We start from the raw sequence: 14922 nt of genomic DNA, 5'->3' as shown, positions 1-14922 counted from the left end.
CATGGACGCTGTCATTCAGCCAGCGGACATAACTAAGGCGGAAGTAATAAAGTTTAAAAAAATACAAGGACATAGAAAAAATATTTTCTTGCAATAAAAACCCCCACAAAATCCTCGTTAACCATTTTATTGAGAATAAAAAAAAGCTGTAATCCAAGTAGTCCTCGAATCAGAAGTAGAAAGCGAAGCAATTCTTATACTTACCTTTCCTGGGTCCAACTCTGGAGCTGCACTGTCAGCTAGCTGGGCCCTATATCTAATCCTATCATGTGTGATAATGTCTGCTGAGCCACTGTATCTAATGCTATCCATAGCCATAGGATTGTAGTATATACATATATAGACTTACATACACATATAAATACATGCACACACATTTTTTTTTTGGGGGGGGGGGTAAACACCCCTGGACTAAATTATCATATTCACTAACCCTGTTATATTTTCCTGCATCCTTCTGTTATCTGCCATACTCAAACATACCCATTCCCAAATTTTTTACCCCATCCTACTTCCCCATGGGTAGCGTTAACTTGAACATGGCTCCTCTTCTTTATAGGCATCACAAAAATACCATAAAAGTATAAAAGGTTTTGTATCTCTACATCAGGAGTTGGGAAAGGGGCAAGTGGACAAGCACCAGGTCTTCCTGTCCTAAGTTGGGTGGTGTGGTGAGATGTGCCAGCACCAGGTGGGGGTACATATTCATTGCTAGCATCTTCTCCCTTGAAGAGTAACTTCTCTGGTATTTTATTAGGAATCAATCATTGGTGCTTGTCATTCTTTTACCAAATTAATCTACAATTTTTACAAATAAAACCACTTCCTGGAACCTCATCCCATTGATCCCCATTTTTTGCTTCCAAAATTATTCCATAAAATAATTTATATCAACATATCGCACCTTATGTATCTATGTTATGTTCATGTCTCCAAATTCAAATCCTCCATCCCAAGTACATTGTATGATAGCTCTCTATTGTCTTCTACTTATGACTTTTAGGTCCTCAGCAAATTCCGTGACTGGAACGAACTGTGATTCCCTCAGAAGTCTTCTGCAAGATAACACCATACAAGCTATAGAAAAGTTTCGTGATGTCATCAACTCATTGCCCCAGCATGTGGTGAGAATAAATAATGGAGCCTTCGTTCATTGTTTGCACTGAATTGACTTCAGAAGAGTTTTCACTTATCAGCAAATTCTGGAATTAGACATCAAAATAGAAGATATCTGAGATATATATAAATATATGTGATATTTACTGTTATTTAATCTCTTATGCACTACTGCTATACCTCTTATTAGACATACCCAGATAAACAGATGCTGGGGATCTGCTAAATGTGGATGTAGCTTCTCTTATCTCTATTTAGCTTACATACACAGTGGTTGGCCGATCACAAGTACTGGCTGTCTATCACATATGCGACAGATACTGTAAAGTTTGATATAACTGTTATATCTATTCCCATCTCTGGTTCTGTTTAGGTCCGCTGTGCACTGGATAAAGTAATCCCCCTTCCTCCATCCTTAACACTGTTGAAAAGTTTAAGCTCACAAATGATTGCCGAGATTCAGTAAGTCAAAGAGATCAACATATATGATAGAAAAGTAATGTTGTATGGTAAAAGTTATGGTAAATCAAATCCCTCAGTGCTAGATGTATCTCACAAGCTTTGGGTTTAGCTGTTCTTTAAGGTACAACTAATTTTAAAACCTACATTTTAAGGTCCCTAAAAGAACTTTAAAATATAATTAATTGATTAATGATTACTACATTAGTGAATGTTAAGAAAGGAATATTTCGGTTCTGAAGAGCTATAACCAGTTTTCACCTATGCACTGCGCGTGCTTGCGCTCCATTTAAAGCCTGTGAGACTGACGGAGATAGCTGAGTACAATGCTCGGACATCTCCGTCAATCCCATAGACTTTGATTAAAGCGGCAGCGCACATGATCGACCGCTGCTCCACTCAAATGGGGGAAAAGGGACCCCTCTTTCTGGCAAATGCTGGGGGTCCCAGTGGTTGGACCCCCCACTGATCTACCAGTTTTCATGTTTTCAGTGGATAAGGGAAAACTGGTTATTGCTTCACTACTGTACCACCCCTTTGATTGTTCCATTGTTCATTCTTTATTTAGGTACTATATGAAGTAGTTATTTCTACACCGTATGACAGTATGCCATATTGGCGGTGGGGGGGGGCACTAACAGAAGGTACTGCTCAGAGCATCATCCAATGAAATGCCAGTCCTGGAATTATGGGAACTTCCCACTATCAGCCCTATATTGTTTGAGCATCAGGTGCCTTTTATTTATTTTCCAACCTAACTCTCTCTCTGTTTTAGGACCAGTGCTGTGTCTCTACTCCCAGCCAAGAGCTGCAGACATGTACTGAACATACTGAAATCAGAAGCTCAGTCTGTGGCTGCCTTACCTCAACAGCGTCGCTTCGTCTTGCTTGATGCTCTAATAAGTTGTTTGGTGAGAGGACTTATGTGTGGAGTTTGAATACTTTTCACGGATATATATATGTTTATATAAACACTAATATTTGTTATCACAAAACTATCTTTCTTTGCAGAATTCAGCAGGAACCACTTCCACACAGGCACAATTTATTGTTCTTGGGGTCTTAACTCCATTTGTCAGAGGCTCAGCTTTTCTTACATTGTCTCAGGGAATGATGCTACAGAATGTGGAACGAGTGACAAATTACTGCTATCCTCAAGAAACACAGCTGCCTTTATCACAACTGCTGCAAGAGACACAGGGCTTTGGGTATGTACCCAGTGATGCAGGAATCCGAACAATTTCAGTATATACTTCAGCAGATCAATCAGTAGATGTTAGGACCTGCACCGATCGTGAGAATGAGAGTCACGAACCCCCGTTGCTCCTCATTGTTAGACCGCAGTAAGGAGGACATTGCATGGTAGAGCATGCATGCTGCCACAGGGGGAGCAGTGATGCGAATCTGGGGGTTTGGGATCCCTGTTCTCACAATCCTGTGGATAGGTGATAATTATTGATTCTGGAAATACCCCTTTGAAGAAGCTGTCTGAGATTAGAAACATAGGTCAGTTTTTTCCCCCCAGAAACAGCATCACTCCAACCAGGGCCGATTCTAGCTTTTCTGCTGTCTGAGGTGAAAATTGAAATGGCGCCCCCCAGATCTTGATTGACATCCCTTGGCTGTTCTACATCATCACCAGCCTCCTCCAACTCTTGTGGATGCCTTGTACTTCCCTGGCATGCCCGCTGCAGCAATGAAACCGGGCAGAGTACACCTCGCTGCACGGTTCGTGCCCAAGTAGTAGAGGACAATGGCGCATCCGAGAAAGTTGGAGGAGACTTGCAGTGATGTATAACAGCCAGGGGATGTCAATCAAGCATGGATAGGTGGGTTTGGAGGCAGGACTAGGTGACTCTTCAAGATAGCGGCACCGCCCGATGACCCTTTAATGAGTAATTAGCATATAGTGTGCACCGTTTTAAAAGTTGATTTGATAGATTTTGCTGCATCTGAAAAAAACACGTGGGAATGTTTGGGAATATTGTCAAGTCATGGTGGCGGTTCAAGGGATTAAAACTACCTGACAGGTTCCCATTAAATATACAATGAATTGAAAACAATTCATCTGCCCTTCAATTTTCTTATTATAAATATATCCTACATAATTGCAGCTCCAGAACAAAGCTCATACATATATACAACACCACAACCAAGCTCAGTACATAAATCCAGCACTAGAACCAAGCTCATACATATATACAGTACCACAACCAAGCTCAGTACATAAATACAGCACTAAAACCAAGCTCGGTTCATAAATACAGCACCAGAACAAAACTCATACATACATACAGCACCAGAACCAAGCTCATACATATATGCGGCACGAGAGCCAAGCTCAATACATAAATACAGCACTAGAACCAAGCTCAGCACATATATAAAGTGCCAGAACTGATCGGCGCTAAAATGTAGATAACAACAGTGTTTTTTTATTTTGAAAAACTATAATTTTTGAGCAAGTTATGAACAATTTTAGATTTATGCTAATAAGTTTCTTAATGCCCAACTGGGCATTTTTTTACTTTTGACCAAGTAGGCATTGTAAAGAGAAGTGTATGACGCTGACCAATCAGCGTCATACACTTCTCTCCACTCATGTCCATTTGTATTCACAGCACAGCGTGATCTTGCGAGATCACGCTGTGCTGTCACATACACCCACATTAACTTTACTGAAGTGTCTTGAGAGTGAATAGACATTGCCTCCAGGCAGGATGCGATGTCTATTCAGACTCCCGACACTTCAGTAAAATTTATGTGGGGCTTAATCACACAGTACAACGTGATCTAACGAGATCACGCTGTGCTGTCATTCAGAGCGTGATCTCGCGAGATCACGCTGTGCCGAGAGTGAGTCCCACAGTAACTTTACTGAAGTGTCTGGAGTGTGAATAGACATCACATCCTGGCTGGAGGCAATGTCTATTCACTCTCAAGATACTTCAGTAAAGTTAATGTGGGTGTATGTGACAGCACAGCATGATCTCGCGAGATCACGCTGTGCTGTGAATACAAATGGACATGAATGGAGAGAAGTGTATGACGCTGATTGGTCAGCATCATACACTCCTCTTTACAACGCCAACTTGGTCAAAAGTAAAAAAACGCCCAGTTGGGCATTAAGAAACTAATTATCATAAATCGAAAATTGTTCATAACTTGCACAAAAATTATAGTTTTTAAAAATAAAAACCACTGTTGTTATCTACATTACAGCGCCGATCAGATTATGAAGGAGATAGGGCACTTGTATTCTGGTGACAGCCTCTTTAAGATCTGGGCTCTGCCTCGGCCATTAAAAAAATTTGATCTTCTTCCGGTGAAGCCATTCTTTTGTTGATTTGGAGATATGCTTTGTGTTGTTGTCGTGCTGAAACGTGAAATTCATCTTCAGCTTTTTAGCAGAGGTCTGCAGGTTTTGTGCCAATATTGACTGATATTTGGAACTGTTCATAATTCCCTTCACCTTGACTAAAGCCCCAGTTCCAGCTGCAGAAATACAGCCCCAAAGCAAAATACTGCCTCCATCATGCTTCACTGTGGGTATGGTGTTTTTTTGGTGATGTTCAGTGTATGAGCTTGGTTTTGATACTGTATATATGCATGAGCTTGGTTTTGGTACTGTTTATATGTACTGAGCTTGGTTCTGGTGTTGTATTTATGTACTGAGTTTGGTTCTGGTGTCGTATTTATGTACTGAGTTTGGTTCTGGTGTTGTATTTATGTACTGAGTTTGATTCTGGTGTTGTATTTAAAAAGACCAAATGCTGTCATAAAATAAAAGGGTAATTCAACAAAGTATTAGTTTAAGGATATTTATGCAACCACATTATGTTTGTTTTTTATTTTTATTTTTCCACTCTAAAACATTTCAGTTTGTTTTTCAATGGAATTGTTCAGATTGTGGGTCACATTAAAGTGGGAAAAAAGTTATGAAATTATTCATCTTGTACTAATTTTGTAACATGACAAAAACTGGCATTCTAACAGTGGTGTGTATACGTTTTATATCCACTGTATATACAGCACCAGAACAAAGCTCAGTACATAAATACAACACCAGAACTAAACTCAGTACATAAATACAGCACCAGAATCAAGGTCAGTACATATATACAGTACCAGAACAAAGCTCATACATATACAGTACCAGAACAAAGGTGAGTACATATATACAGCACCAGAACAAAGGTGAGTATATAAATACAGCACCAAAACCAAGCTCAGTACATATATACAGCTCCAGAACAAGGCTCAGTACATAAAAACAGAACCAGAACCAAGCTCAGTACATAAATACAGTACCAGAACAAAGCTCAGTACATACAGACAGTACCAAAACCAAGCTCATATTGTAATGATGGGGGTAGGGAAACAGACAAGTGAGCCCTAATCTACCCACCACTCAGTCCCTGCCTACTTGCAATGACCCGCCCTAGGCGACGGGTTACAACTGGGCGACGGTCCCTACGCTCAATAAGTGCACAACAGACAAACAGACAAGGGTACACAGAAGCAAAGGGAAATGGGGCAGTTGCCCACGGCAACACTGTGAACAACAAGAGTGGAGAACGAGCCGAGTCAAACCAGGAGTGTACGAGGTACCAAACGCAGAGCAGGAGAGTAGTCAGTAAGCCAGGGTCAATATGAAGCAGGGTCAAATAGTACAGAAGCTGCAGCAGGGCTAGGAAACCAAACGAGAAGAATCACAAGCAAGGAGGAACAGGAAAGGCAGGTATAAATAGACAGAGGGCGGGAGCTAGCTCCGTCTGGCCAGGCTGTGATAGGCTCTCCCACTCCTAAGCCTGCCATCCTGAGTGGTGGAAGATGGAGTCAGTCTCACAGACATAGAAGCAGGTGAAGACTGATTACCTATGGGCGTTGACACAGAAGCTGTGCCTGGCAGATCCTTTACACATATATACAGTACCAGAACAAAGCTCATACATATATACAGTACCAGAACAAAGCTCATACATATATACAGTACCAGAACCAAGCTCATGCATATACAGTACCAAAACCAAGCTCAGTACATATATACAGTACCAGAACAAAGCTCATACATATATACAGTACCAGAACCAAGCTCATGCATATACAGTACCAAAACCAAGCTCAGTACATATATAACATCATCAGAACCAAGCTCAGTACATAAATAGAGCACCAGAGAAAAGCTTAGTACATATATATAGCACTATAACCAAGCTCAGTACATATATACAGCACCAGAACAAAGCTTAGTACATAAATACAGCACCAGAACAAAGCTCCCTACATATATAGCAATAGAACCAAGCTCAGTACATATATACAGCACTAGAACAAAGCTCAGTACATATTTACAGCACCAGAACAAAGCACAGTACATAAATACAGTACTAGAACAAAGCTGTAATGATGGGGGTAGGGAAACGGACAAGTGAGCCCTAATCTACCCGCCACTCTGTCCCTGCCTACTTGCAACGACCCGCCCTAGGCGTCGGGGTACAACTGGGCGGCGGTCCCTACGCTCAGTAAGTGCACGAGACAAACAGACAAGGGTACACAAAGCTAAGGGAAATGGGGCAGTTGCCCACGGCAACAATGTGAGCAACAGAGTGGTGAACGAGCCGAGTCAAACCAGGAGTGAACGAGGTACCAAACGCAGAGCAGGAGAGTAGTCAGAAAGCCAGGGTCAGTATGGAGCAGGATCAAATAGTCAGAAGCTGTAGCTGGGCCAGGAAACCACACGAGAAGAATCACAAGCAAAGGAGGAACAGGAAAGCAGGTATAAATAGACAGAGGGCGGGAGCTAGCTCCGTCTGGCCAGGCTGCGATAGGCTCTCCCACTCCTAAGCCTGCCATCCTGAGTGGTGTAAGATGGAGTCAGTCTAAGAGACATAGACTCAGGTGCAGACTGATTACCTATGGGCGTATACACAGAAGTTGTGCCTGGCAGATCCTTTACAGTACCCCCCCTTTTATGAGGGGCCACCGGACCCTTTCTAAGTGGACCTGGTTTATTGGGGAAACGAAGGTGGAACTTCCTGACCAATACCCCAGCATGAACATCCCGGGCGGGTACCCAAGTCCTCTCCTCAGGCCCGTATCCTCTCCAATGGACCAGGTACTGAAGGGAGCCTTGGACCATCTTGCTGTCCACAATCTTGGCCACCTCGAATTCCACCCCCTCAGGGGTGAGAACGGGAACAGGAGGTTTCCTCGAGGGAGCCAAGGACGGGGAGCAGCGTTTAAGGAGGGAGGCATGAAACACATCGTGTATTCGAAAAGATGGGGGCAACTCCAGTCGGAAAGAGACAGGATTGAGGACTTCAATGACCTTATACGGTCCAATAAACCGGGGAGCAAACTTCTTGGACGGGACCTTAAGGCGCAAGTTCCTAGACGATAACCACACCAGATCCCCGACCATAAACAAGGGGTTAGCAGAACATCATCTATCAGCCTGAGTTTTTTGTACGCTCTGGGACGCCTCTAGGTTCTTCTGAACCTGGGCCCAGACTGTGCACAGTTCCCAAAGAACGACCTCTACCTCGGGATTGTTGGAACTACCAGGTAAAACGGAGGAGAACCTTGGATTAAACCCAAAATTACAGAAAAAGGGGGAGACCCCTGACTAGTTACTGACCCGGTTATTAAGGGAAAATTCGGCGAGGGGAATGAATGAGACCCAATCATATTGACAGTCAGAGATAAAACACCTTAAATATTGTTCTAGAGACTGATTAGTCCTCTCCGTTTGGCCATTAGTTTCAGGATGGAAGGCAGAGGAGAAGGACAGATCAATCTCCAACTTTTTACAGAAGGCTCTCCAAAACAATGAAACAAATTGTACCCCTCTGTCCGAAACAATATTGACAGGGGCCCCATGGAGACGCAGGATGTGTTTGACAAACAAGGTAGCTAACGTCTTAGCATTGGGTAGTTTCTTGAGGGGCACAAAGTGGCACATCTTACTGAAGCGGTCTACTACAACCCACACCACCGACTTGCCTTGAGATGGAGGCAAATCGGTGATAAAATCCATGGAGATATGGGTCCAAGGTCTCTGGGGAATGGGCAAAGAACATAGTAAGCCCGCTGGTCGGGACCTGGGAGTCTTGGATCTAGCACAAACCTCACAAGCGGCGACGTAAGCCTTAACGTCTTTAGGCAACCCAGGCCACCAATAGTTTCTGGCAATGAGGTGTTTGGTACCCAGGACGCCTGGATGACCAGATAGTGCGGAGTCATGATTCTCCCTAAGTACCCTTAGCCGGAATTGCAGGGGAACAAACAGCTTGTCCTCAGGAAGGTTCCCGGGAGCTGAACCTTGATCGGCCGCAATTTCAGAGACTAAATCAGAATCAATAGAAGAAATGATTATACCAGGAGGCAAAATACAAGCAGGATCTTCCTCCGAAGGAGGGCTGGCCATGAAGCTACGCGACAAAGCATCGGCCTTAATATTTTTAGACCCAGCCCTATAGGTAACCAAAAAGTTGAATCTGGTAAAAAATAGCGCCCATCGAGCTTGTCTCGGGTTTAGCCTCCGGGCAGATTCTAGGAAAACCAGATTCTTGTGGTCGGTAAGGACCGTTACCTGGTGCCTAGCCCCCTCCAGGAAGTGGCGCCACTCTTCAAATGCCCATTTAATGGCTAAGAGTTCGCGGTTGCCAATATCATAGTTACTCTCAGTGGGCGAAAACTTCCTGGAGAAGTAGGCACAGGGACGGAGATGGGTGAGGGACCTGGTACCCTGGGACAAGACAGCCCCCACTCCCACCTCAGATGCGTCAACTTCCACGATAAATGGCTCCATTTGTTTGGGCTGAACCAGCAGCGGGGCCGAGATAAAGCACTTCTTAAGGACCTCAAAAGCCTGGACAGCCTCAGGAGGCCAGTGGAGGAGATCAGCACCTTTGCGAGTGAGGTCCGTAAGAGGCTTAGCGATGACCGAGAAGTTAGCAATAAATCTCCTGTAATAATTAGCGAACCCCAAGAAACACTGTAACGCCTTCAGGGAGGCAGGTTGGACCCATTCCGCCACAGCCTGGACCTTGGCGGTGTCCATGCGGAATTCATGAGGAGTGAGGATTTGACCCAAAAATGGTATCTCCTGTACCCCAAACACACATTTTTCGGTTTTCGCAAACAGTTTGTTTTCCCGAAGGACCTGGAGCACCTTCCTGACATGTTCAATGTGGGAGGACAAGTCCCTGGAAAACACCAGTATGTCATCAAGGTACACTACAAGAAATACCCCCAGGTAATCTCTTAAAATCTCATTTAAGAAATTCTGGAAGACCGCAGGAGCATTACACAACCCAAAGGGCATGACGAGGTATTCGAAATGACCTTCGGGCGTGTTAAACGCAGTCTTCCACTCATCCCCCTCTTTGATGCGGATAAGGTTATACGCCCCCCGTAGATCAAACTTAGAGAACCATTGGGCCCCCTGAACCTGATTAAAGAGATCAGGAATCAAAGGAAGGGGATACTGGTTCCTTACAGTGACCTTATTCAAGTTATGGTAGTCAATGCATGGCCTAAGACCACCATCCTTCTTCCCTACGAAGAAGAAGCCAGCACCTACCGGAGAGGTAGAGGGGCGAATGTAACCCTTAGCCAGGCATTCCTGGATATACTCTCTTATGGCTTCACGTTCGGGACAAGAAAGATTAAATATCCTACCCTTAGGGAGCTTAGCTCCTGGTACCAATTCGATAGCGCAATCGTATTCTCTATGAGGAGGTAACACTTCAGAGGCCTCCTTAGAGAAAACATCAGCGAAGTCCTGAACAAACTCAGGTAGCGTGTTCACCTCCTCAGGGGGAGAAATAGAATTAACAGAAAAACATGACGTCAAGCATTCATTATCCCATTTGGTAAGATCCCCAGTATTCCAGTCAAACGTGGGATTATGCAACTGCAACCAGGGAAGGCCTAAAACCAAATCGGACGATAATCCCTGCATCAACAGTACAGAGCACTGCTCCAAATGCATGGAGCCAACAAGGAGTTCAAAAACAGGGGTATGCTGTGTAAAATAACCATTAGCAAGAGGAGTGGAGTCGATACCCACTACAGGGACAGGTTTAGGCAAATCAATCAAAGGCATAGCTAGAGACATAGCAAATTCCACAGACATGATATTAGCAGAAGACACTGAATCCACGAAGGCACTGCCGGTAGCAGACCTACCACCAAAAGAGACCTGAAAGGGAAGCAAGATTTTATTACATTTCATATTTACGGGAAATACCTGTGCGCCCAAGTGACCTCCCCGATGATCACTTAGGCGCGGAAGTTTTCCGGCTGCTTATTCTTACGCCTAGGACAGGTGTTCACTTGATGCTTGTCATCCCCACAATAGAAGCAGAGACCATTCTTCCTGCGGAACTCTCTACGTTGTCGGGGGGACACGGAGGCCCCGAGTTGCATAGGTACCTCCGAGTCTTCCGTGGAAGAGCGAAGCAACGGGACCTCGGGAGGCATCATGGGGGAGTCAGAGGGGAAAACACAAAAACGTTCAAGTTGTCGTTCCCTGAGACGTCGGTCAAGTCGTACCGCTAAAGCCATAACCTGGTCAAGGGAGTCAGAAGAGGGATAGCTAACTAGCAGGTCTTTCAGGGCGTTCGACAGGCCTAACCTAAACTGGCACCTTAAGGCAGGGTCATTCCACCGAGAAGCTACGCACCACTTCCTAAAGTCAGCAAAATGCTCCTCAACAGGTCTCTTACCCTGACGTAAGGTCACCAGCTGACTCTCGGCAAAGGCAGTCCTGTCAGTCTCGTCATATATGAGTCCGAGAGCAGAAAAGAAACGATCAACGGAGGAAAGTTCAGGGGCGTCAGGAGCCAAGGAGAAGACCCCCTCTTGGGGCCCTTCCTGGAGCCGGGACATAATTATACCCACCCGCTGGCTCTCAGAACCTGAGGAGTGAGGCTTTAAGCGAAAGTAGAGCCTACAACTCTCCCGAAAGGAGAGAAAAGTCCTCCGGTCCCCTGAGAACCGGTCAGGCAACTTGAGGTGGGGTTCAAGAGGTGAGGTGAGGGGCACTACCATGGTAGCGTCAGGCTGGTTGACCCTCTGAGCCAGGGCCTGGACCTGTAGGGAGAGACCCTGCATTTGCTGGGCCAGGGTCTCAAGTGGGTCCATAGTAGTGTCAGGGACCAGGGTAAGGGTAGTATATTTCAGTGAAATATATAAATAAAACTGGATATTTTTTGGAGAGCGCTACTTGACATGAAGGAAAGGCAGATGAGTAATCAGGAGTTGATTTATTATGCAACGCGTTTCAACGCAGGACATGCGTCTTCGTCAGGCAAAGAAATCGGTATAACAGAGCAGCACAGTATAACCGCCAAAAAACACATAGTAATCAAGAAAGTAAATAAGACCAGGTGTGTCTGACAGCATTAGGTACATATTCACATTTAAAAAACATTGGATGCGTTTAAAAAAGTACCAGGGTAGACTAGGTATAGGGCTTGTGATTATGTAATGATGGGGGTATTGAAACGGACAAGTGAGCCCTAATCTACCCGCCACTCTGTCCCTGCCTACTTGCAACGACCCGCCCTAGGCGACGGGGTACAACTGGGCGGCTGTCCCTACGCTCAGTAAGTGCACGAGACAAACAGACAAGGGTACACAAAGCTAAGAGAAATGGGGCAGTTGCCCACGGCAACACCGTGAGCAACAGAGTGGTGAACGAGCCGAGTCAAATCAGGAGTGAACGAGGTACCAAACGCAGAGCAGGAGAGTAGTCAGAAAGCCAGGGTCAGTATGGAGCAGGATCAAATAGTCAGAAGCTGTAGCTGGGCCAGGAAACCACACGAGAAGAATCACAAGCAAAGGAGGAACAGGAAAGGCAGGTATAAATAGACAGAGGGCGGGAGCTAGCTCCGTCTGGCCAGGCTGCGATAGGCTCTCCCACTCCTAAGCCTGCCATCCTGAGTGGTGGAAGATGGAGTCAGTCTCAGAGACATAGACTCAGGTGCAGACTGATTACCTATGGGCGTATACACAGAAGTTGTACCTGGCAGATCCTTTACAAAAGCTCATAACATAAATACAACACCAGCACAAACACATCTCAATTTAGTGCAACCCCTTCCGTATAGGTTTGTAAAACTACAGCTCCCAGCATGGCCCAAACAATGGTAAAAATATGCTGGGATCTTCTGTTTTACAACACAAAAAAAAATCATACCACCCATCATATTGCTGCAGATCCTACAGTTACTACAGTACTGATTAGAAGCAGAATAAACATTCACATTAAGTTACTCACAGGTAACATCTCAGATTGTAGTTGTTCCTTTTCTCTTTTCTTCTTCATCCAGTTCAGACCTCTATGATGACTTCTCCTGGCCACAGCCAATTTCTGCAGTTTGCCGCTTAGATGTCTTTAGCTTCTCATTTTTCAAACATTTCTGCACCTATAAATGAAGAAAAAATTCTCATGGTGCCACACACTATGCGCCTAAATATAATAGCGCCATACGCTGCACCTATAATTATAATAGTGCCATACACTGTGTGCCTGATTATAATAGCACTATACACTGTGTCCCACAGACACACACACACAGTGCTCCCTGTAGATAGTGCCCCCCATAGAACCCCCTGTAGATAGTGCCCCACATATAGCCCCCTGTAGATAGTGCCTCACATATAGCCCACCCTTTAGATAGGGCCCTACATATAGCCCCCCTGTAAATAGGGTCCAACATATAGCCTGTCCTTAAAATAGTGCCCCACTTTTAGCCCCCCTGTAGATAGTGCCCCACATATAGCCCCCTGTAGATAGTGTCCCACATATTGCGCCCCCTGTAGATTGTGCCCCACATATAGCCTCCCTGTAGATAGTGCCCTGCATATAGACCCCCTGTAGATAGTACCCCACATATGGCCCCCCTGTAGATAGTGCCCTACATATAGCCCCCCTGTAGATAGTGCCCCACATATTGCCCCCCCCCTGTAGATAGTGCCCTGCATATAGCCCCCCTGTAGATAGTGCATTATATATAGCCCCTCCCTGTAGATTGTGCCCCCCATATAGCTCCCCCTGTAGATAATGCCTCCTGTAGATAATGCCACTCACACTTTTAAGAGAAAAAACAAAACTTTACATACTCACCTGACTCTGTTTCCGCCGTCCTGTGGCAATGCAGGCCTGCAAGTAATTCTACCCTGCTAATCAGCGCAAGTCATTCTGCCCTGCTAATCAGCGCCTTTCAACGTCATCGCGCCGTTTGCATCTTTGAAAGGCACTGATTGGCAGGGCCAATCAGCGCCTTTCAACGACGTCATCATCATGACTGAAAGGCACATTCTGTGCCCGGCCATTCATCGCTTATGCATGTAATTGTATCTGTGTCCTATAGATGCAGGTACAATTATATTGCCGGAGTGGGTGGGAGGCAGCTGGTTTCAGTGGCGCCCCCGCCCCCTCAGAGAGACAGAAGGCCACCCCCTGAGACGAGAAGCTCATCTCGCCTAATGGACAGGTGCAACCCTGACTACAACTGGGGCAAAATCAGTTGCAAAACCAGCCTCAACCCATCAACAGGAGTGGTAATGTTTCCGAAAAAAGTCAGTCTGGAGAAATGGAGATCGGTTGTTATTGCCAGGGAAAGCTGCAACTGGCAATGTATTTTACCTGCCGCACCCATTGCAGTAGAAATGTAGTATTACATGCCAGCCTTTATAAAATGAATGGCCAAACATGTAATACATGATTGGGCAAGGTCTGCCACTTGGGACCCTCCTCTATGATGTTCATATGCCTTGATAGAAAGCATTTTGTTAACTAGAATAGTGGGATAAGAAATAAAATATTGAGATGCCTTGTCATTTATTTTTAGTTCTACGGCACGTTGGACATCTCAGTTACTGAAACGTTTGGACAGGCTGGTTCCTTTGCTGCCACTTGCCTCCCTAAAGTCTCTCAACATGGTAAGTTCTGTCCTAGTTGAGTAAGGACAGAATACAATGGGGGTAAGTGAAAAAAATGTTTTATTATAACGGAAATCTACGCTAGCCCCCAGATGGTGTACATTTCATTAGTGTCGCATAGACAGTTGAAGATGTGACAAATTTATTAAGATGGGTGTGCCTCTTAATAAATTTGATGAGGTCGCTAATAGCAACCACCCAGGTCTGTGTTTTATTTTTTTTAAATGGATTTACAATATGACGGCTGAGATCAGTTGTCCATTATGGGCAACATGATAGTCATATATATACATATATATATATATATATATATATATATATATATATATATATATATACACAAAATAGAGCCCAGAAGCTGCTTCTGGGCTCTATTTTTTGTATATTCAT

General features: G+C 44.7%; 1 protein-coding gene across 5 annotated transcripts in view; it reads left to right on the top strand.

The window, feature by feature from the left end:
• LOC142749863 (stereocilin-like) overlaps positions 1 to 14922 on the top strand; it is a 62987-nt gene that overhangs the window by 23371 nt on the left and 24694 nt on the right. For all 5 annotated transcript variants that reach the window (XM_075858393.1, XM_075858391.1, XM_075858392.1 and 2 more), the window contains 5 exons: positions 1004 to 1124; positions 1490 to 1578; positions 2351 to 2486; positions 2587 to 2783; positions 14442 to 14532. In XM_075858393.1, the coding sequence (XP_075714508.1) occupies positions 1004 to 1124; positions 1490 to 1578; positions 2351 to 2486; positions 2587 to 2783; positions 14442 to 14532 (634 nt within the window). The remainder of the gene's footprint in view (positions 1 to 1003; positions 1125 to 1489; positions 1579 to 2350; positions 2487 to 2586; positions 2784 to 14441; positions 14533 to 14922) is intronic.

This window comes from Rhinoderma darwinii, chromosome 3 (genome assembly GCF_050947455.1).
Source record: "Rhinoderma darwinii isolate aRhiDar2 chromosome 3, aRhiDar2.hap1, whole genome shotgun sequence".
In the NCBI taxonomy this organism is placed as follows: Eukaryota; Metazoa; Chordata; class Amphibia; order Anura; family Rhinodermatidae; genus Rhinoderma; species Rhinoderma darwinii.
This window is presented reverse-complemented; position numbering and strand designations above follow the sequence as displayed.